Source organism: Parus major, chromosome 4 (assembly GCF_001522545.3).
Source record: "Parus major isolate Abel chromosome 4, Parus_major1.1, whole genome shotgun sequence".
Classification (NCBI taxonomy): Eukaryota; Metazoa; Chordata; class Aves; order Passeriformes; family Paridae; genus Parus; species Parus major.
In genome coordinates, this window is record NC_031771.1 from 46,469,207 (window position 1) to 46,491,903 (window position 22,697).

Genomic DNA, 22,697 nt, shown 5'->3' on the forward strand with positions numbered 1-22,697 from the left:
TGAAGAAGCAGATTGCACATTGGGTGCCCACTACCAATGGGTTTTCAAACCATCAGACTTCATTCAGACTGAATAAGAGTCACAGCATTAAGAAATAATAAAAACATTATTCTCACAGAGAGACCAATGTTCTTTCACATCTTTTCTCGAGCCTTAGACTTGTGATGACAGAATTTGAAGTAAATGAAAAACAAAATTTAAATCAGTAGCTAGATTTGTAAGACCATTTAAACTAAATACATAGATAGATGCAGCAATCTGAAAATATGGTGCTTTATTTTTATTGCTCAATTAAGAAAACAAAGGACTTTACCTCAAAGCTCAGTGTATCTCTGAGTTTCACCAGCAGTGGTTTGTGTTTATCTGGTGATACACTTGCCATGTAGCAACATCTAACTGGGAGGTTGTACTATTTCTGTGCAGTAGTATAATCCACATTGTCACTTCATTCAATTTGGAAAAAAACAAAATACAGGGATAGTGCAGAAACAAACTTGGCAACAAGTTGCTAAAGCATCCCACACATGTTAAGAAATTCCAAAAATTGCTCGAAGATCCACTTGTATAATGACAGGTACAATTTACATTCATCACTCTATTGAGTGGGTTAATAGTTACTGTTTATTTAGATCTTCTCTGCCAGTAAAAATTTTTATGGCTTCCCCATTTTGGAGATGAAAAATAGTGATTGTACATGGTTTTGTCTTCAGTTATATTTGCTTAAAATTACTTCAATCTGTATGGGATGTCTGTTGGTCAATAATGGAGTTAACTTGGTTTTGTTCTTTTAGGGGTATCTTCAGAAGCTGGCCTGGCATATTTCATTCCTGCTGGAGTACTTAGTTGAAGGTTTGTGGGTTTAATAACACTTTTTAATAACAGCTGCAGTTTCATGCTCAACAACATAACACAAATACACATCACAAGACACATTTATTCATACAAAAGTGCATATCAGTTCTCAAAAGTTGCTCTTTGCAAGTAAATCTGTTTTAATGGTTATTCCAAGGCACAGGAGAGTCATAATTCTTTTTTTAAAAATAGATGGAATTGTCTGCAATGTACAGTAGGTGGAAAAAAGTAATTTTACCAGAAGCAAGTGCCATGGCTCTTCTTCCTATAAATGTGATTACTTTGTTTTTGAATGAAATGCTTGGGGTGTGTGACTGGAGTGACTCAGTGGTTTTCCACAGTTGTCTTGAGTGGCATCATCCACTGTAGAATGCAGTGACTGATGTCACTCAAAGTGAGCTTGTGCTCCCTATTAAAATGAGACACAGATGCACTTGATGCTTTTTGCCTTAAAACGTTTCCTTCTTTTTCTTTTGTGAAAAAAAATGATAGCTAAAAACAAAATGAGGGTACAGAAAAGGCAGCATGCAAAGAATATTAACGGCTTCTTCTGGGAAATAAACAAGCAGATGCTACACTGCTTTTCATGGCTAGAGGGGCCACAGACTGAGGAGTCAGCAGGAAAGCCATTGTTGCTTATCAGGCTATTGTAAAATTTTATTGAAGGCTTTCCTTTTGAATCAGAAGTGAAGAATCCAAATCTGGGTTTAGATTTTTCTTCAGTCAGCTTAAATGCGTAGTAGCCTTTAATCTTGACTTTGTCAATGTAGTAGGCTGAGAAGGAAAAGAAACCAAAACAAAGTGTTAGTGTACTTATAAAATATTTTCTGCTTCTAATACTCGGTTGTCTCAGTTCTGTGGGAACAGTGCCGTACTGTTTTTAAAAAATCCTTATGATTTGGGAATTTTTGGACCTACCCCATGAAAATTGGATTTGGACAGGGTTTGGAGCTGGCTGGAAGTTTGTTTTCCTGGGAAAAGCCAGATGCTGCTCTTAACTGAAGCCAGCTGCACTGACTCAGGAGCAGCTGCCCATTGGTGCCCTGAGAGTAGCTTTCCAAGAATTCCTGTCCTGCTTCAAACTCAGCTGCTCCTCCCTGCAGAATGCATGGCTCTGTGTTACACTGCTGCACCCAAATGCTGGGTGAAAATACTTAAAAATAGCAGGCCTTGAAGTCATGTACCAGCAGTAAGCATAGTTGGAAAAGTGACCCCGATTAGAACATGTCAATTGGGGCATCTTTTTATGAGTGCTGTATAGTGTTATGCTCTCTGAAAATTAAAATGGGAATACTGTAATGAAATGCCTTTTAAACAACCCTTTCATTTAGTAACTTCATTTAATAATGTATTGTTTTTTTGCTTACAGTATGAACTTAGCATGGAAAATAAATCAGAAAATGCTCATTAGTCCTGTAGTAACTGAGAAAGCTACTGGAGAGAGAACACTTTGTTTCTTCGTGTCTAAAAGTAACCTGAAGCCATGCTTAGCCATGAGTATGATTTGTCTCATTTTTTATTAACTCCTAGAGAGGAGAAACCAGGATATCTAGACTGAATTTGATGTCAGTTGCTTCAGAAAAGCTTTTGAACCCCCCATGTCCTGATCAGGATCTCTCTAACGCTTACCAGTAGGATATAATGAGGGCAAGGACGTATTGCAAATCTTACTTTGCCTGTATTATTCAGGTACCAAGGCCTTGCTGGTAGCCTGCATCTCACTGCTTTTTTTTAATGATTGGTTGGAGGAAGAGGGAGGGGAGGGATGAGGTCCCTGCAGCATTTCTCGTACAACAAGCTGAAGATCATTGCCTTGAATGTTTTTGTACTCCATAACTCTTACTAGTTTTTCTCTAAAGTGAAGATTCCCATATGTGCTCAGATGAAAACAAGCAGTGGAACAAAAACTAGAGCTGGACTCTCCCTTCAACAGCAGCTGGTGCCGCTAGTGCCCTGCTGTATTTCTTCTCTATGTCCCTCCAGGTCTCTGTGGACTTGTTTGCACTTTCCTGTCCAATGGCTAGTTCAGCAAGCAAGGAGGCTCTTGCCTTTCTCTGGAGAGAAGAAATACTAATCGTCTCTTGGGAGTTGAAGTGCCATCTCCTTATAACTTCTGAGTAACTACGCTGCTGTATGTACATGCCCAGAGAGCTTTTCACATGGTTTAAACTGGAGGCAGCTGTAGCTGCATTTTGTGCCAGGCACTTGATGCTATTCCCTTGTGTCATAGCTGCCCTGAGTGTGAGTGCAGAGTTGGGCCTCTCAGGGGGTCAGTGCTGCTGGCTCCTGCATCTGAACCAGGACTGCTCGCTCTGTCCAGGGCAAGACTTGCTGTGCCTGGGTCTGTGCCATAGAAATGGCTCTGGGGAACTTGAATCTGTCATGTACTCACCTTTTAAAACCTCTTGAATGTATTTGCCCAAGTAATAATTTCGAAGTTCATCATTGTCTAAGGATGGGTCATCTATTCCATTTGCTGTGATGTAAATGTCAATATCACCGTAAGTTTTTTTGATCCATCTAAGAACATTGCGCATTCCCCAAGGCACCACTGCCAAACGAGAAGGGGAGCTCAGGCAGGTGATATCCTGCAGAAATTGAATGTCATGATCAAAGTCATACTGGCTTCCATTCCGAGGTTCGTGAATCACAAATCTGGTGGTGAAATGATTCAGTGCATAAAAGTCAGCTGCACCTTTGACAAGCTGTTTTTCCTCACTTGTGAAAGATGGCAACAAAGTGTATGAGAGGCCTTTTCTGTTTTTAAAGGTGATGTATTCCCTCATAGTAGCTGGATAGTCCCCAGTCTTAAATATGGGATTGGCAAACCAGCCTATTTCAAACTGAAGAAACCTGTTGGCAGCTTTTGAATGAGATTCAAAGAAGGGGTTGGCAGGCTCAGCCCAGTCGGAATGCAGGGACAGGGACACTTTGCCATACTGAGAGGACCGGTACTGCTTGTCATATATTCTCCAGGCCATGGCGTGTGCTATTAATAAATTGTGTGCTGCCCGATAGGTGTCATTGCTGCTCCTGTTGTAGACATTGCTTAGCTGGTTGGGCTCATTTATTGTAATCCAAAGTTTAACCAAATCACCAAGTTCCCTAAAACATAAAGCTGCATAGTCTTGAAAAGCGTAGGCAGTGGATTGGTTCAACCATCCTCCTGTCTGCAGCAAAGGACGTGGCAGGCCCAGGTAGGTGTGAGTTGGATAATACAAGGTGACCATGGATTGAATGTTGAGTTTCAGGACTTCACTAATCACACATCTGTAATACCTAAGAACTTGCCTGTTGACCACTGACAAATCTCCATTGGGTAAAATTAGTGACCAGTCAAGTGCAAATCTGTAATGGGTGACTTTCATTTTTTCCAGGAGATCCAGTTGCTTTTTAATACTGACAAAATCTGTGCACTGTGCTGGTCGGGTTTTTAGCTTTACCCCTTCAACTTTGTGCAGAAGCCCATCTCCTGTGACATTCCAGAGGTACAAGCTGGAATCACAGAACTGTGGTGAGGAAGCTGCCAATTCTGCCTGTGAAAATAAAAATGCATTACAATGGGTTTTAATTAAATAAACATAATACCTGTTTCTAGTCTGCACTTCTGCCTGTGTTTAGCTGTTGATTTGTGCTGGTTGTCAGAAGGCCCTCCTTACATGCTCCAGGGGGAAGAGGGTAACCAACTCACCTATATGGGCTTTGTGCTAGTGGTCATCTTATCATTCTGTTCCTTTCCCTATGAAAAACATCAAAATTGCACTTTTTTCTTTTCAATTACACATGGGCATTTGTCCTGCCACCAGGCTACATGTATGACATGTTTTCACACACATGAAGTTCACTCTGGTCATGCACACAGCAGTTCTCAGGCAGCTGCCAGGAGAGTGGGCAGCGAGAACAAGCACCAGGGGCTGTAAGAGGCAGGCACGGATTACTTTGGCACTGCTGCTGTGATCAGCCTGGTGAAACTGAGGTACAGTAATCTGACACAAACAGCTTGTACCATTTAGGTATATCTTTGCTATTTCCTACTAGTTGAAAAGCTTCTGAATAGCACTTTTTTTTTTAATATTCCAATTTTTAAATGCTTTTTGTAGGTTTAAAAGTACAATATAGTGGAGTTAAAACATTTAGATTGGTTTTTCTTTAAAGAAAATGTACTTTTTTGTGCTGCATTTTAACAAGATATATAGAAGCTTAACTTTTTTTTCCCTTATGGTTGTCGGTGAATGGTTTAAATTACGGGATTTTGTTGTTACTTTTTGAGGCTGATATTTGTCATGGGACTGTGTCCGATGACAAGAAGGGGATCCCAACACTAGCCATATATACACTTAGCTTATTTACTAAGTTTAAAGCAGAAATAGAAGAAAAATAAATAGGTTCTGTAGGAACCAGTTTGGACAAAAGGTCATAGGATTTGTTTTCTAATGTGAGCTCAGATGGTAAAACCTCAAGGTTGCTTATATTCACCTGTACTATGTGTCTTTTTAAAGAATGGCTTCTTACCCACTTGTCTAAGTGGCACTTAGAGCCAGGCCTAGCCCAGGAATGTGTTTCTGCTGTAGACAAGCCCTGGAGCCTGCAGGTCACTGCTGCCACCAGCATAATCACCTTGTCCCTGCCCTTTGTCACTCTCTCCATCAGGCCATCACAAGCATCCCTATGGCCACATTGCAAACTGGATTTGGAAACCGCTGGTTGAAAAATAACCCAGTAACAATTGGTTGGATCAACCTCTTGGTCTGAAATTTCCTCATCTGATCTGCCACATGGAGATGCAAGCAGTGGGAGGGCTGTGCCTGGAAGGGCTCCTGCAGCAGTCTGCTGCTGCTGCAGCAGCCAGCATCCTGTGACCCCCTCCCCTGAAAACCTGGAAACACATGAAATTGAAGCAATGCAAATATGGCTTAACTTCTGCTGGCAGTGTGCATTGAAATTCTTGAATGCAAGGTGCTGTATACAGTCATTTGTTCACAAAGTTGAAGTTGCTGATCATTGTTTCCTGCTGATACTCCTTATATTTTATGCTTACCTTGAGAACAGACTCAGTGATACCCCAGGAGAAGTCACAGGAGAACTGAGCTTGCAAGTTTGGGGTAGAATCCTTTGGGAAGAATCCATTTTCTTGTATGATTTGTTTATAATAAAGTGCAGATGACTTGGGAATTCTTTCCTTTTTTTTACTTTTGAAATCCACATAATACAATCCACGCCTGATGTTGTAAGCATATTGCCATTCGAAGCCATCAAGGAGGGACCAGGCTGTGTAACCAAACACATCTATGCTGTCGTATTTAATAGCTGCATAAGAGAAGGTAACATCCATGAATCTTGTATTTAGTACTCTATATAAAGGGGTATTTATAAGAAAGGGCTATTTACTTTGAAAATCATAAGTGTCTTCTCAACGTTTGTAGGGTTATTGACCCACTGTAATTCATTGTAAAACTGACATATACATCTTAGTCTTTATTTACTGAAAAAAAGTTGTCACTAATTCCTTAAGAAATTAAATTACTGTAGGATGCTTTATTTCTTCTCTGAGCAAACAAGAAATATTATACCACTTCCAGGTTTGAAGTTGTATTTGACAATTTGCCAGTAAAATAATACCAGTAAAATTAGAGAATCATGAGTAAAAATAAAGGGAGGAACAGTTGATCTGGTTTGTAACTTTGTCATGAAGCTAAAACTCACTATGTTTATTTGAAAGATGTCTGCAAGCCCAACCATTTGGGAATGTCTACTCAGCTTGTAAATTGAAAAATTGATTTTGTTGGCAAGGGACTCTTAATGACTTTAGAGAAGTTGGGTTGACTAACCCAGAGACTGATGTAGTTACAGAATGGGTGCAGTGCATGCTGATTTCTTCAGGCAATCTTAACATCCTTCTTGCAAAGGAGTCTAGATACGATCTTTTATACGTATCTCAGATCTGGAACCTGATTCTTCAGGAAGGGCAGCAGAACCTGCAAAGCAGCTTCTCAGTGGATACCAAGTAAGCACAATGTTTTTTACCTGTTTAGACTCATGCCAGCTGGCAGCCTGGAAGAAAAGTCCAAACTCCATGGTCAGTCATGTTCACTGCCTGTTGCCAGCTTTAAGCTAGGAAATAATAGGGGATAACTCTTCACATTAACCTTCTGAGGGCTGGAATGCCCAAGGCAAAACAGTGACCAAGTAGGGTTGCTGAGGATTTTAACACAGACAGGTGGACAAGTCATATTTTACCTGTAGCCCCCTACACCATTAAGCCAAGGAATAAAGATGAAGTTTTCTGGTTCATGTCTTCCCAATATCATTTAGCCTCATTTTGTCTTTCATTTTGCATCGTTCTGAATTTCCACTGAACTTCCTTGCCCTAGGCACACAACCAGCAAGCAGTTTTGCACAGTGCAGGTCTTGATGCAGCAGAGTTCCAAGATACCCAGCTGCATCGGCATAGTCCAGCTGGATGCTTTCCTAGTTGCCAGATGAAACCAGAAAGCCCAAGCTTGCAATGTGAGTATATGAGAAGCTGATAGACAAGTCAGAATACTGGAAAGGAGATGAGGAAATGTAACAAAGCAATACAATGGCATGTATTTTCAAAGAAAGCAACTTCTAAATTAGGGAAAGCACAGGAGAAAGTACAAAAATGTCTGAAAATACCCATTGCAAAATGCAGAAGAAGAGAATGATGTAGAGGATAAAGAGATAAGCTAGAATGGCCTTGCAAGTAAAGATTAGTACTTGATGTCCACAATGAGGAAAGCTGAACAAATGGGAGCAGACATCTAGGGACAGAGTGACAACTGAGAACACTTTTGTTTGTAGAAGCATACTGAATAGATGGGGGTAAGTTTAATTGTCAGAGCAAAAGATGCTGCAGTACTTGAGATGGTGCATGCTGAGATTTTGTGGCCGTTTAAATGGGTAGGGGAAAAAGTACTATTTTACATATGTTTTATGGTAAGGAAAATAAAAAGTTAGGCAGGTGAAAGGTAGAGATCTGGAGGATCAGAGTGAGAGTATGTTTGTAGCATTGTCTGCAGGGACAGTGAAAGGAGAGGGCAGAAACAGGTCAGGATCCTGTGTGTAAGAGTGAGGATGAGAAAAGCCTCCTGAAAAACAAAGGGAAGGTTTGGGGCAGAAACAAGGGGTGAGGGTAGGAAAGGTCAGGAGTTAACCTGTGTTAACCAGAAGTGACATTCACAGAAGAAGATCTTAAAGTTTTTCTGTACCTACTATAGGTGGAGCCTTGGAGTCCTGTAGGAGTAATAGTTTGAGTATGGAAACCATAACCCTACCAATGTGGATGTTGGACTTTAGCTTTCTGGGACAGGGGCTATGGGTTTTTTCTGTTTGTACAACACCTAGCACCAGTAGATCCTGATCCATGACTTGTACTCATGCAGTATAAATAATTAATGATTAACTTTGTTACCACTATCTCTTTAAAGAAAAAAAGATTGAATTATTACAGAGCTAAATATCAAATGATCAAAAGTGCCCTCTGAAAAATCCAACAAGTAATTTCTGTACAAACCTTGTAAAACCTTATTAATGAAGTTTTTCATCATGTAGATGGCTGTGGTGTCATCTGTTTTCACATGGCTGTCAGTGAACCAGCCATTCTCTGCAATCAAGATTCGAGGACTGTTGTATTCCAGTTTAATCCAGTTCAGTACTTCCCTCAAATTGAGTGACAAATTTTGTCCCATTTTTGGTAGAGTGTTTGGAGGTTTAAAGTTACTAGGACCAAAGGAAAAAGCGAAGAAGTCAGCTGTTCCCTTTATGTACTTTTTTTCATCTTCGGTAAAGCGTGGCAAAAACAAGAATTCATTTTTCAGTTCTTCTGGATAATCCCCATCCCCATGGATAGGTTTAGCAAACCATCCGAGTACTCTCTCCATAGACTTCTGGCATTTAGAAATGTCCGACTCATCTTCCAGTTTGTTAGGCTCAATCCAGTGGGATCCCAATACTATGGATATCATCCCCTTCTGATAGGGTTCGAAGTTTTCTTTATAAGTATGCCAAACTTTTGCATGAGCCTGATGAGAGAAAGATAGCATTAAATTGTAACTCTAATAAAGTCTCTGTGCGCAGGCAGCTTGAGAGGCAGGTAGCTCCATCTGAGTCACTGCAGGCTTATATGGAAGTATCAGTTAAGGCACATTAAGTACCCAGCACAGTTTAATGGACAGTCACTGTTACTCTACAAGGTTCCTTAGGATGAGGGCAGCGCTCGGTAACTCCTGTGCTGTTCCTATGACACGCTAAGGCTGTGGCTTTTTGTCTTTTAACATGTGTCTAAATTTCAGGAGAGATCCCACCAGGGATGAGAATAGCTGTTACATGGACACTTTGGAACAGCTCTAGCAGTGGGATTTGAACTCTGTGATCTAGCCGGTCCCATCTGAGTCTTTCTCTGTCAAATGGTGATTCCTGATACGGTTAAAATTCCAAACCATCTTTACAATTATTCCATCAATTATGTATCTCATATGATATTTCATTTGTCAGTAGTGACTCTGTGCTACTAATTGCTCTGTGCTCCGCAGATTACCTGAACTCATTATGATCAAACCACATCCACCCCATCCTTCCTCTTGGGATTTAGTTATTTTATTTTGGCCTAGTCATAGGAGCAAGTGTTCAAGATTTGGTATTTGCACAATCCCTAAATGTAAAAACTTTAAAACCCAGCTGTGAAGTTTGAAGCCAAATGTCAACTTTCACAGTTCTGAGTGAGAATTTTGTTCAGGATTTTAGTTAATTTCTTCTTTGAAATGGCCACCGCACTGTATCACATCTTAATACCACTTTTCTGATTATCATAGTGTTTTAGAAAGTGCAGCATTATCACAATTAGCTTCAAATGTCACATCATTAATTGCTTAAGTAAGGGCATACAGCAGACAAAACTTACACAAAACCAGAAATACACGGGAGACTGAGGAACCACTAGCATTGTCAAAGTCCTATAAGGAAACAGGACAGGTAGGTCAGAGAGGAGTGACTCTGGACTGCAGCGTCAATCACATCAGGTGATCTGACCCAGGGGAAGGGAGCTGACCTCGCTCAGCTGAAGGGTTGTCAAGTAACTCAGGGTTTACCTTATGCCTGTAGTGTGGCTTTATACTCTTAAGCTGGAAAGAAAATAACAGTTTGCACCCAGAAAAAACATTAGGAGCATTGTGAAACACTGAGTGCTGAGTTAGATTGTCATCATTACTAAGCCAAACAGCATTGCTTACCTTAGTTACCTCAGTTAATTTATCTAGAAACACACAGCCTTGACAGTTTAAAAAAACTGCAAAAGGCCTGATGTCAAGTAGGTATTTGTTTAAGTTGGGGAGTACCAAAGAATTACAGTTTGTGAAATTTTGTGTATCAGTTGTTTATGGTTTCTAAGGTCATGCTCATAACATTTGTTCAAGGTCTGTCTTTGAAAATACTGATAAAGTGACACTAACCTTTGAAATGCAGGTTCTGTAGCCAAAGAGGGAAGCCATCAAAAATGGACTCATGAGGCAAATTGCAAGATAGAGTTAAAGTAATAAAAAATGTATTTCTTGGCAGCCTCATCAGAAAATTAAAGTGGCCACTGCCATCTCTTTGGTTGCCCTCACGGTTCTCTCCTGAAAGTCCCTCCACCCTGGGGTGGCTGCTGGGGCCAGGATTACTCTGTGCTCTGCCTCTAGTGTTTTCTCACCTGGTTTCTACACTTTTTCTCCAGACACAGCCCACAAACACCACTGTTGAACGAGAGGCATATGGCTGCATTGGCTTAACAAGAAGCCCCCCATTGCACTCAGCTGTATAATGCACAGTGCCAAGTAGCATGACAACAGCACCAGGTAAATCACACTTGTCTAGGTGAAGTGGAGAAAGAGGGCTTTGCCAAAAAAACAAGTAATTAGAATATGATATTGACATATAAAAGCCAGTCAGGGATAACTTGTATTCATACACATCTTCAGAAGGTGATTAGAAGAAAATAAATTTACTATTAAAAATAATGTGTACAGTAGAGAACACAGCCACAGGTATAATACTAGAGAAGTAGACCTCAAGTATAAATAAGTACATTTAATGTGAGTCAAGACAGAATCCTTATATACAAATTTGTATGCATCACTGATGACTTAATTCTGAGGATTAATTCTTACTGTAAAAAACATGTCACTGTCTATAGTAAGGGTTTTAGAGACATAGTATACACAATATAATTTTTTTGCCTATAATTCTGTTTTGAGTTGTTAATTATCTGTAAAGAAGCTTAACATTCTCAGATAGAAGGTGTTTGCTAAATGCAAATTATTTTTGATGGAATCAGTTGATTCATATAATTTGTTCTCTAAGACCAGCTATGAAACAAATATCAATTTAAAAGTTATATCATACATCATATCTGGTATTTTCAGTAAATCTTGACTAATCTTTTTTCAGTTAGAATTTAATCCCTAATCTTTCACTTTCCTTGTTAGAGCAAGGACAAATGTCAAGGCTAAATACACAGTTAAAGTAGGATCAATATTGGGTATTTATTCTAGATAGGTATGACTCACTAATTTCAGCATATTTTCCTGGTATTAATGTAGAAAATATTCCCTAGTCTTGAAAGCCACAGAGAGTGCTATGTCAGTTAGTATTCACCCCATAAAAAGGCTGGAAAAGTCAACTTAATTAAATTGAACACAACAGTATTGTTATTTTTTCTTTTTTAAATACTCTCGTACTTCCTTCCTCAAATTCTGATCCTGCAATTTAACATATGCCTGTGCAAAGAGCTTTTAATGGAAATAGCAATACTTTCAAATTCTTAAGATACTTCAGTCAAGAAATTTTTATTTGAACAACGAGTATACAAAACAATGTCAGGTGTATATGGAGTTATTTTAGTGTGCTGGAAATCAAGAGCATTTAGGAAAACTAGAATTCAAAAAATGCTAATAAAATCATTTGGGCTTTTTGTTTACTTGTTTGGTGTTTAAACCATGAAGAACTAGAATATAGAGTCTGATGATGTTACACTTCAGAAGAAGGGCAGGGATGTGTGGCGTATTTGGAGAGTGTATTTCTGTTCAAACCCTTTTTGGTCTGTGGTGAAGATGCCCCATAGTCAGCAGAGCTAAAGCAGAAATAAACCCTTTATTTTGCAAACTGATATCAATATCAATCCTTGTGAAGGACTGCCTACATCTCAGGATGCAGGTGACTATACTTCTTGAGAGGGTGTTATGAAGGACTGAAGCTTTACTATCGAATTTGCTGTATGTTAATTGTCCAGCATTTGGATTGTGTTTTCCCTAATGATTACCAAGAAATTTAAGAAAACTAACCTGAAAATAACAAATAATCAAAAAAATGTGAATCAATGCTGAATTTTACATCATCATTGTATGATGGCTACTACTATTTGAAAAATCTTCCAGCAGACACTTCCAAGCATAGATGATTCTGATGTCTACCCTGGAGCCATACTTGATGGAGACAGGTTTCCCTCCTCATGTAAGAAAATCAGGTGCTGCTTTCTGCATCCTGAGGAAAGGAGTCTCCTTTGGGGGAAGGAAGTATCTCATAGGACATAGAGGTAAAAATTATTCCCCATTCATGAAATAGAAATTTGTTTTTAAGGAGAATGAATTATAGATAGGACTTTCCTGGGGCACACGCATCCACAGATCCCAAAGTCAACAGTGTCCACTAAAGAGATCCTGGCATAGTGAGATCTGTCAAAGAGCTGGGAGTAATGCAGTTGGGCACAGAAAAGAACCTGATCTGCCATGGACCCATAGAGAGACACCAGGCTTGAAAGTGAATTTATTACTTTATCCAAGTATGTGATGAAGACATTTTTTAAGGAGACCTCATTAGGACATGTCTCTCCTGGGCTTTTCTGTCAGATGGAAAGGAGTGTGAATAATCTTTAACAGGAAATAAATTAAAGTAAAAAAAAAGAAACCCCTTTCTGCCAACTAGCAAAGGCAGAACTTCCTGGACGGCACTGATACAAAGGAGGAAAAGAAGACAGGTTGGTCTGCCCTTGTGATATTTACAAATCTCTATCCAAGTATGGAAGAACATAACTAGATATAGGGAAAATGGTAATAATATATCAGGTAAGGTATACATCTCACATAGGTCCCGCCTCAATGATTCGTCTGCTTTGAATTTTCTTGCTTCTTGTCAGATTTATTTACTGATTAATCAAAGAAATCCATCTAGTTTTTCTGTGTGCCATTTTTTTATTCTCTGCTTCAGTATGACATCTGCCTCAGGAGCAAGCTCATAGTTTATTTTTTAATTTCTTTAGTGTTTCTTTCAAATGTTGCATAGAAAGTTACCTGTTATCATTAATTGTTTTCTGATGTTGCCTTTGTGTAGTGCAGTCTCCTTTAATGAAGAACAGAAATGCACTTTTGATGGCCACCCTCCATCTGGTAGAAGATTCCACATGTGTTGTAATGCAGTTAGGAAAAATGGTATGACCCAAAAAATGTACCTCCAAAAATGTAAAATTGTAAGTTTCTTTCCCTTATCTTGTTCTCCCCGGTTCCCCTTATTGGCTGTGTGAATTCCCTCCACTCCTTTTCCCCTGTCTTCAAAAAGGACTGCTTATTGATACCTCTTCCTCTTTCCCTCTTGTCATCTCCCCCAAAGGATCCCAAGAATTAAAGCTGTGACTGCCATCTCAGCAAGGGAAAGAGCTCATTTTTAGGTTCTTCTTGGACAAACTACTCTATCTCCCCTGTCTCCCTGGCTGCTGCGGGGCAGACAGTGGTGGCAGAGAGGCTGGGGACATTAGAAATTATAGCACACATGCTCCTTTTATTACTCATAATGACCATATGATTGAAGAGATATTTATCTAAGAGAATCCCTTAGAAATTTATAATTAAAAAGCATAGAAGTTCAGATTCCCTATCAATTTCCCAACAGGTAGTACCAAGTCCTTTGAAATGGTCAGCAGCAATGATTACCCTCTGTGTATGATTACAATACTTAGTGATGTGCAAATACATTTTTAAAATTGAAATTTTTTTAAAACTGGAATTTGAAATTCTTCTTCTGGATTATTTTCCCAATGCAAATCTCCTAAGCACACCCTGCTTAGCAGCCTTTGATTCTGCATTCACTACCTCTCTTTATAGATCTGGAGTAGCAAGGCCTGTGCAAAAGGCAGGGATGTCTCTCAAATAGATGTGTCTGGGGTATTCCCTTAGCAGGATGCAAGGCTTGGAGGGGAGCAGCTAAGAAGTGATTCAGCATCAGCAGTGCTTTGTGCCAGCCAACACACAGAGCTCTGGGGCTGGATGAAGACATACCAACCCTATTTTTGTTGGAAAGCCTTAATAGGATCAGCATCTGCCTAGTTACATGAATGCATTCATGGAAGCAGATAATTTTTTAATCAGTTCTAAAATACATGTCATCATGGAGATGATTCTTGAGGTCCTATTCCAACCAGGTATTCTATGAACTTTTCCATGTGCCAGCCAATCATTTGTGTTTTAGGACTTTGTATTGCTTTTGAAAACAATAAAATTGATAATTTAAAATGAAGAGAAATTTTTTTAGCCCTTTTCTAGGGACACAAAGATCTCCAGCAACTTTCAAATTGTTATTAATATAAAATAATCCAAAGTCAAAAAAAGCAGAGGTTTATGGTTTGTTATATTGTTTTTGTGATTCTATTAAACTTAGCTTCAGGTTATGATTGATATGTCACATAAAAGCTGTATATAAACAGTGATTAGTTCTGATAACACCATGACTGCAACAATACAGAAGGAAATTAAACTAAAAGTAGGATTATTTCGAGAGCTTAATTTAATTTTTCCAAAGATACTACAAAAAGGCTTGAGAGTGATTTTCAGCAGATTGCTGTGTAACAGTGTGGTAGCCAGATTAGCTTAATTTCAGCATTACAGACCTGTTTTTCCTGCTCTGCATATTTAATGGATGGACCTGGTTTGTGCACAGGGTGGCACTGAGGACTGTGTCTGTCAACAGCCCTTCCAAAAATGAAGCCTTGACATGGACAAGAATGTTGTTCTTTCTAAAGCTGATGACATAAATGGCAATCTTTTCAAGAGCTTTAACAGGCTTTGCCTCACACTGCCAAAAGCTGACATTTTGGTTGATCTTTTATTTTTGGGATAATGTTTTTGGTTTGCAGTGGGAAATTAGAAGGTAGCCATAATACAGTGTCTGAGAAACAGACCAGTATATACTGGTCATGAAAGAAAAACCCATACGAAATCTCTTGAAAGAGAGAATCTTATGACTTTCCTTGATTCTGAAAGGAGAGATATTTCACAACACACAAATCCTGATTGTTCATCAATACATTCCATTAATACTGTATTGTCAACAATGCAAAATGAACTGAAGATTTAAACTCACACATAAATCTTTGAGAAAGATTCTGGCTAGTTGGAACATATAGTACCAGTTGTGACTTCTGTGGAACTGCTTGCTCGCATTACAGTTTATTAAGAGAGATAAATAATAATATCTAAAGATAGAAGAGGTGACTCATATCCACTGGTACCTCAAGAGTTTCCATTCCTTCTCTAACCCCAACCAGAAGACTCCAGTTCCTCAAATACTTTTCCACAAATTTGAGATCTTTCATTGATCTCAAAACTAAAATCTGCAGAAATTTTACAGTGGTAAATTCTGTAAAGTATTAGAACTGCTAATACTTTAGGTAATGTTCATGGGGTTGTAAGAAGGGTAAATAATAGGAAAATATTTTCTGCCTAAGGATAATAAAACAGTAGTTAAAGGATTGTGTTCTGCTTAAGTCTTTCATCCAAGAGATTTATGTTATACTCTAGAATAAGAAGCAACTATCAAAACAAGTCTGAGAGATAAATAATATTGACCAAGAAAATTAGGTCAGTAATTTGTGTATCAGACCCAGCTGTGCTTGGCTTCCTGGAAAATCCAATTGATTCTTTGGCAGAGGCGTATCGCTCCCTGTACGTGGTGTGCTGCTTACATGGATTTTACAGAATGTGCAGAGACTCCTAGTTGGTACTCCACATTTGATTGTCACAATCAGAAAGGAAGGCAAGAAATACTGCAATGAAAAATGGTATCTTTTATATTATATAAAATAGCACTTGAAAATAAAAAAAATTATTTGGCATCAGTAATCTTTGAGATGCTTCACAAATCTGTACCGTTAAATCATTCTTCTGCTAAGTCTGAAATCAGTGAGCAATTCAGGATGCTTAACAACTTTTCTGTGTGTAAAACTTCTACTGATTGCAGTGTGACTTTTTTGAAAAATATGTTCCAGAGGTTCAAGGCCAGAAGCAAATTCAAGAATTTGTCAGTTGCAGAATATTTTAACTACTCTGGCCAATAATTTTTTCCCACATGCGTATTTCTTTCTGTAGGATAAACCCATTCAGATTTATTTGCTAATTACATGTATGGCAAGTTGTAGAAAAATTCTCTTTGTGACAGTTAAGAATAGTCTCAGCAGGGGAATTATACTGGCTGCAGAGATGGGATAGTGACCTGCTCTGTAAAGTACTTTGAGCATGGCAGGTGCAAAAAATACTTTACCTCATGGAAATAATTTGAAACTCTCAAGTACTGAAGAGGACATTTGTTTTCTTCTGAACCCAAGAAGTGCCAACCTTACTAGTGTAGAAGCAAACATTTTGCAGTATGATCTTACTAAGCTAGAACCAATCATACTTACATATACATACTGTATGGCTAGTAAAATTGATTCAATATGCAAATACAAATCAATTTTCTTTTAAACTAATAGAACAGTCATTTCAATATGGCCAAATCTGTTTAATTAAATGTAAAGAAAAAAATGTTCTTTAATAGTTAGAATTTGTATGTAAAAGCTAATTTAACTAAAATAATAAACAAGCACTTTAAAACAAATGGTTACTGAGTCAGCTAGCTGTTGTGACAAGCAATAAGATCAAAGTGAGGATTAACAGAAAGACTGCCTTAGCTAGCGGCTATTAGTGCTTTCATAGTAGGTAATTTTTTTAAAAAAAACCTTGATCACAGGACCAATTCCTCCTACTATTTCCCACAGCAGTGCAAGATCAATTTGTAAAATCTTATTATACTGTACCTTGATCAAATTGTGTCCTACTGAGTATACAGTTCTTATTTTTCCTCTCTCTCCTGGAGCATGAATACCTGTGCCATACCCATGCCAAGCAACTAAATATGGATTGTGGATTGTAATCCAGTACTTAACACGATCCCCAAAGGTCTGGAAGCAAAACGTGGCATAGTCATTGAAGAGATCAATCATCGATTCATTTTTCCATCCCCCATATTTTTCTTGCAGCATCAAGGGCAGGTCCCAGTGGTACAGTGTAATCACAGGGTCAATATTTCTGTATAGCAGAGAGTCAATAAGGGTGTTATAATACTGAAGCCCTTTTTCATTGGGAGCAGCTACCACTCCAGTGGGGAAAAGTCTTGACCATGAAATTGAAAACTGGTAAAAAGTAACTCCCAAAAAATCCAGAGCAGACAAATCTTTGTCCAACAAGATATAACTGTCAGTGGAGGTGCCTGTGCCGTCAGCATCCCTGAACTCTGAGCGGGTGAAGTGGTCCCAGATGGAGGAGCCTTTCCCATCCTTCCTCCAGCTGCCTTCCACCTGGAAAGCTCCTGTCCCTACACCCCAGAGAAACTCTTTGGGGAAAGTGTCATATAAAAACATCTGTGTTTCACTCACGGGGCTGAGGTGGGAGTCCTTTCTCCACACAGATCTTCCTTCTCCAGCAAGCCCAGTAACTATCCTTATGAAAACTAATGTCCAAAAAGCAACAATCTTCTCCAGTCGTTGGCCACACATTATGCCAGTTTATAGTCACGGTGTTAAATATCAGGTTTCTTGTACTGATGCTGAAAAAATTCCATTCTTTTGCTGGAGTCCACGCTGGGTAGACTGTCTTCATTTGCCACAAGCTGCTGGAGTGTCTTATCAAAGCTTCACTAAAAGCCTGTGATTGTAAAAGCCCTGTCAATGATTAGCCTGAACTGTGAGACGTAGATCGGGTCAGAGAACGGTGTAATTTATAGGGAGGTGGCCTCTGTGTGACCACTGAGACACCTACCTGGCTTCTTACTGCAGGCTGGCTGAACAACAGAAATGCCAGGAACAAATTTATCATCATTTAAAGGTCAGTCATTCAGGCGGGATAACATAGGTGACAGAGGATCTTAGAAACTATCACATCTTTTATTTCTTGTGGAGTTGTATTTTGAGGAAACATTAATACAATTCACACTACATAATCATCAGTTTAAAGGAGATTTATCCTATCTGTGTAATTGGATGGCTGGAAGGGAAGTGCACGGTTCCTCCGTCCTACCCTGCTCCAACAACCTACTTCTTCTGAAAAACTCTCCCTGGACTTGTGGGAAATTTTGTTGTGAATGAGAGACATACACACATCCAACTAACTATACAAAAACACAAAGCAAGTCCATATTTCTTTCAAACACATGCAACCATTTTTCTATCCTGTATATGAGTTTCCTGTACAGCACTACATACAGCAGCAGTACAAAATCAACAGGGGATTCCATCAACTGGATGTTCCAGTTCTTACACAGTTTTCCTGGATTTCTTCAAATAAACACAAATAGCAAAGACAATTAGCCCTGAAAGATACTATTTCAGTATTGATTAGTTTAACAATTCATATACACAGCTGGAGCATCAGTACAGCAAATATTTATAGAGCAATTTTGCAGTATAATTTAATCTTGTAGCTTGTTTAGCAACAGTATGTATCTTGAGATATAGTCAATTTACTCAACGTACTAAGACCGATGCCTGCCATTTTTGTTTTTCTTGAAGTACAGTAATATAAAGTGTTTCCATATGGTAATAGAAACTGTGTGACCACAGCTGCAGAAGAGCCTTCAGGAACAAAATAGAAGTATGAAGTAACTTTCCATGCAAGAAAGATACCCACTGAAATCTGAACATGGGAACAATTTATCACTGGAGCTCAGATGAATTCATCCTGCTGCCAGGTAGGACATGAAAATCCAGATGCACCGCTGGGCTACTGCTGCTTTACTGCTCCTGCTCCCTGTGAGAGCATGCTCACAGCACTGCAGGATGCCACTGACATATACCTTTAATTACCACAAATAGAAGACAATTTATTTATTTTTAGGATAAACAACAAAATGTCCATGTTTGTAAGCGTTTCTCTGCAGAGCCTTTACAAAAAACATTTTCACCACAGATGAAGATAAAAGCTCCCACTGACATTTTCTGCACTCCAGGTCCCTGGTGGTGGGGTAGCCCCGCATCAAATATGAGCCCCTCCTCTTACTTGAAGTAAATGATCTACATTTCTCAGCCAAGATCCTACCACCTACAGGCAGCTTGGGAACAAGAGGAGCAGACAGGGACTGTATAAAATTGGTTTATGGTACATACCGACATGTTCCTTTTTTGTTCTATGGAACAGCATTTAAAATGCTGTTTGATAGTTATTGCCTCAACATTATCATTCTATTTTAACATTAAAAACATGTATACAAGTCTATGCTTCTAAAGGAGCTAGTCACCATCATCACCAGATGCTTGAGCTCCAAGTACCCACAGCAGCTTTGTAACCCCATGGGCAGTCTGTGGGCAAGGAAAAGACAACAGGCTTCATCCCACTAAATCTAGCAGTGCTTATACCACTGGCATGTGGGTGCAGACAGTGCATTGCTCCTGCCTGAGATGTGCAAGGTGCAGCAGGGACTGGTGCTCTCAGATGCTTCTCTGTGTAAGGTTATGAACTGTACTTCTTTCCTTATTGTTGACATGACTGGGAGAATGCTATAATCAAGGTTTGAAAGTGTTTCAATGTTTCAAGACTCTGTGAATCCAGTTTCTTACTGCTTGGTCGTATTTAACTGTTTGGGCTGTAATTTAACTTCAAGAAGTTAAAGAGGCAGCAGTTTAACTGATGAGAATCATCACTGATATAATAACATAAATTTGGAAGGAGAATTTCATTACCTGAGCAAAGACTTGGGGAAAGGAAATGCCATGACTGTTGTTAATTTGGAAAGCAGTCAGCACAGAAGAGTGAGTTGATGTGAGCAGGGGCTGTTGGGAAGTGAGGGTGTGAAAAGAGGGGGAGAGAATGAATGATTCCACTGGCTCAAGTGGCAGAGTCAGGACAGGCTCCAGCCCTGATGCTGTATGAGGACATCATACAGTAGGATACTGCACAGTGGGATTTCCTGCCTCTGTCCACGCACCTAATCAATCTGGTTTCAGAATGAATCAAGACTGGGAGAAGCTGAAATCTCCAGGACACTTGCTGATACAGATTCAATAGCTAGGACGCCTAATGATCATTCAGTTCAATTCTTATCAGTTTTCCTTTTGTTCTTTGCCTTTGCCAAAGGCACGTGAGTCAAATGAAGAAAACAATTTTTCACTAGATTCTTGAATATGTACTCTCCTTGTTTCGGGTTTTGGGTTGAAAATCTGGGGTTTGAGCTACAGAAATGCTGAACACATTAGTTGAAAGGAGAGAGTTTTGAATGTTAGGCTGAGTATCTGAGTTGACACATTCATTCTGCCTAGATATGCAAATGAAGAAAAAGACCTAAAGACAAAGTTCACTCAGAATTAGTGTAATGTTTACATTAACATCAGCTGCTCAGCTCTACTAGTGTTAGGTGCTCAAAGAAGCACAACTTATGTCATTGCCCACAACAGCGTCACACAAATCCCTTATCTTTACCTTATACAGCAACAACTGTTTGAGATGGGTCAAGTCTTTAGAAAAGAAACATAATTGTGACAGATACTATAGAAAGCCTAGTGTAAATAGAAACTACAACACAGTTTTATGAAAAATTTTTGGAATTTTTCATCTGTAATAAAATGCTAATTTCTGCTTCTACAATGACAGAAAAATTTTATATACTAGAGAATCTAGTAAGAAAAATATTCCTTAAGGGATTCTTCCAAAATAGAGACTACCATCTAGTAAATAAGTGTTTTAATGCCCATTATTTCTACCAAAAAAAAAAAAAATCAGACTTTAACCTGAAATTTCACTTAAAAGGTTGTTTTCAGTTCCAAAAGTCTTACATAGCAATATACAAACATGTGAAAATAAAAAAACCCAAGATATTATCAAAAATAAGAGATTCTTTTTCATTTCTCAATTTTAGAGAATCTGATTTTCTTATTAAAAACCTCCTCAATAAGCAAGACAAAGTCTTCACTAATGATATTAACAGTAGGACTGGGCTTACTACATAGAGGAAAAAAACCTCAAGTTCAAGAGTTAATATCTCCCTTTTTAAAATGTATTTTGGAAAAAAAAACCCAACATAAACAGCCAAATAGTCTGTGAGTTTCAGAAAGGTAGAAAACAATACTAATTTTGTAAAAATTATATGTCATACTTGTAAACACAGTGGTAAAGTCAAGTGTACTTTATCTCCTTTTAAAAAGCTGTAATTTTAGTTGGGTAATAGGCCTTTAAAACACAACCCCTGATCAATTATAGACTCAGAAGGGATTTTGCCTTGATTTTATCTTGCAAAGCACACCATCATACAATGAGTATTCCATTTTCTCTCCTGTGGTGGAGCAAGGTTTTTCCCACTTCTACTGGTTCCATAGGTGTGTACATAGGAACAGAGGTATCCTGTGTCTCCCACCATACTCAGGAGTGAATTGTAGGCATTCCAGGTGTTTAGTCTGATGTCTTCAGAAAGGGTTAAACTCTTGCCTTCCAAGAAACATGAAGATGTCACAAACCCACAAACAGATACTCCTCTGCTGGATGTTACTCTAGGTAGCTTTATCAACTACAAACAGAGATAACCACCTGCAATAATTCTTTTAGCATTATTTGAGCAGTTTGGCTCTTATAAATGTCAGCCATTTTAACTGATCTTTAGTTCTGGTATCAGGAATATGCACAGCTTTCAAAGTTACATAATGAGAATTCAGTATGTAAATACAAACTTATCACTGGAGATGTTTTTTTAAAGCACTATCAGCTTTGTTTGCATAGCCATTATGGTGAGTGCTTATGGAATAACTTGCAAAACAGGCCAAAAAGCACAGCTGTGGGTCTGTGTTTACTTGCTGTGTTCCTTATGCAGAAACCCAAACTCACAAGCCACGCTAACACTGAAAATACACGGGCCCACCTAATCATGTGTGTTCACGAAAGAATGGTAGCAGTTTCTGTACAAACAAGATCTTACTTACTTAAAAGTCCAGTTTCAAGAATTAAACAGGAATGGTGATAGGTATCATTACCAGCTATCTGGAACGAGACCATGCCACCAATTAGTGAACACAGAGGGAACACAAGTGACAGCATTAGGGATTGCAGTATGAGACAAGCACAAATTGCGCTTGTATGGTCGGTTTTCTTTAAAGGGTCTCCTAAATCATTTGCAATATTTTTAACGTCACAAATTCAGTTTGTCTTCCCTCTTCTTCTCCAGGTCCAACAAAAATTAGCAATTCAGGACGTCTACAGAATCTAAAGATCAGGCACTATTTGAGAATGGAGTCGTTTTCATTTGGCTTGACCAAGTTTATTCCCTTCCAGCGTTCAGTGGAAGTAAATCTAAAAGATTTCATTAAAAAATAATTAGAAAATTAAACAGTCAGTAGCAGAAGACACAGCGTTCACTAGTTCCCCGGTTTCTCTTGGAGTCCTAAATTCCGAGCTTTCCCCAGCCTTAGCGCACGGAGAAGATACCATTAGCAGAACGAGAGCCCGACGCTCCCTCAGGCAGGAAGGAGGGGACGGACTATCACATGTTTATGACCAGGGAACGCCTTCGAG

The 22,697-nt window shown here is 38.9% G+C and overlaps 1 protein-coding gene across 1 annotated transcript; it reads right to left on the reverse strand.

Moving 5' to 3' along the window:
• Positions 1–259: 259 nt before the first annotated feature.
• KLB (klotho beta) lies at positions 260–17,880 on the reverse strand. The gene is made up of 5 exons (XM_015623787.2): positions 16,967–17,880; positions 8,387–8,894; positions 5,891–6,159; positions 3,245–4,388; positions 260–1,626 (listed from the first exon to the last, which is right to left on the reverse strand). The coding sequence occupies exons 1-5, from the start codon at positions 17,702–17,704 to the stop codon at positions 1,265–1,267; spliced, it is 3,021 nt and encodes a 1,006-aa protein (XP_015479273.1). The 5' UTR covers positions 17,705–17,880; the 3' UTR covers positions 260–1,264.
• Positions 17,881–22,697: the final 4,817 nt, after the last annotated feature.

What these genes read in the sequence shown, in the direction of transcription:
- KLB (XM_015623787.2), bottom strand. Translation starts at nt 17,704, where the DNA reads ATGTGTGGCCAACGACTGGAGAAGATTGTTGCTTTTTGGACATTAGTT. An exon ending in TAGGACACAATTTGATCAAG is followed by an intron (nt 8,895 to 16,966) that starts GTACAGTATAAT and finishes TTCTCTCATCAG; the next exon opens with GCTCATGCAAAAGTTTGGCA. An exon ending in TCACTGAGTCTGTTCTCAAG is followed by an intron (nt 4,389 to 5,890) that starts GTAAGCATAAAA and finishes TTATTTTCACAG; the next exon opens with GCAGAATTGGCAGCTTCCTC.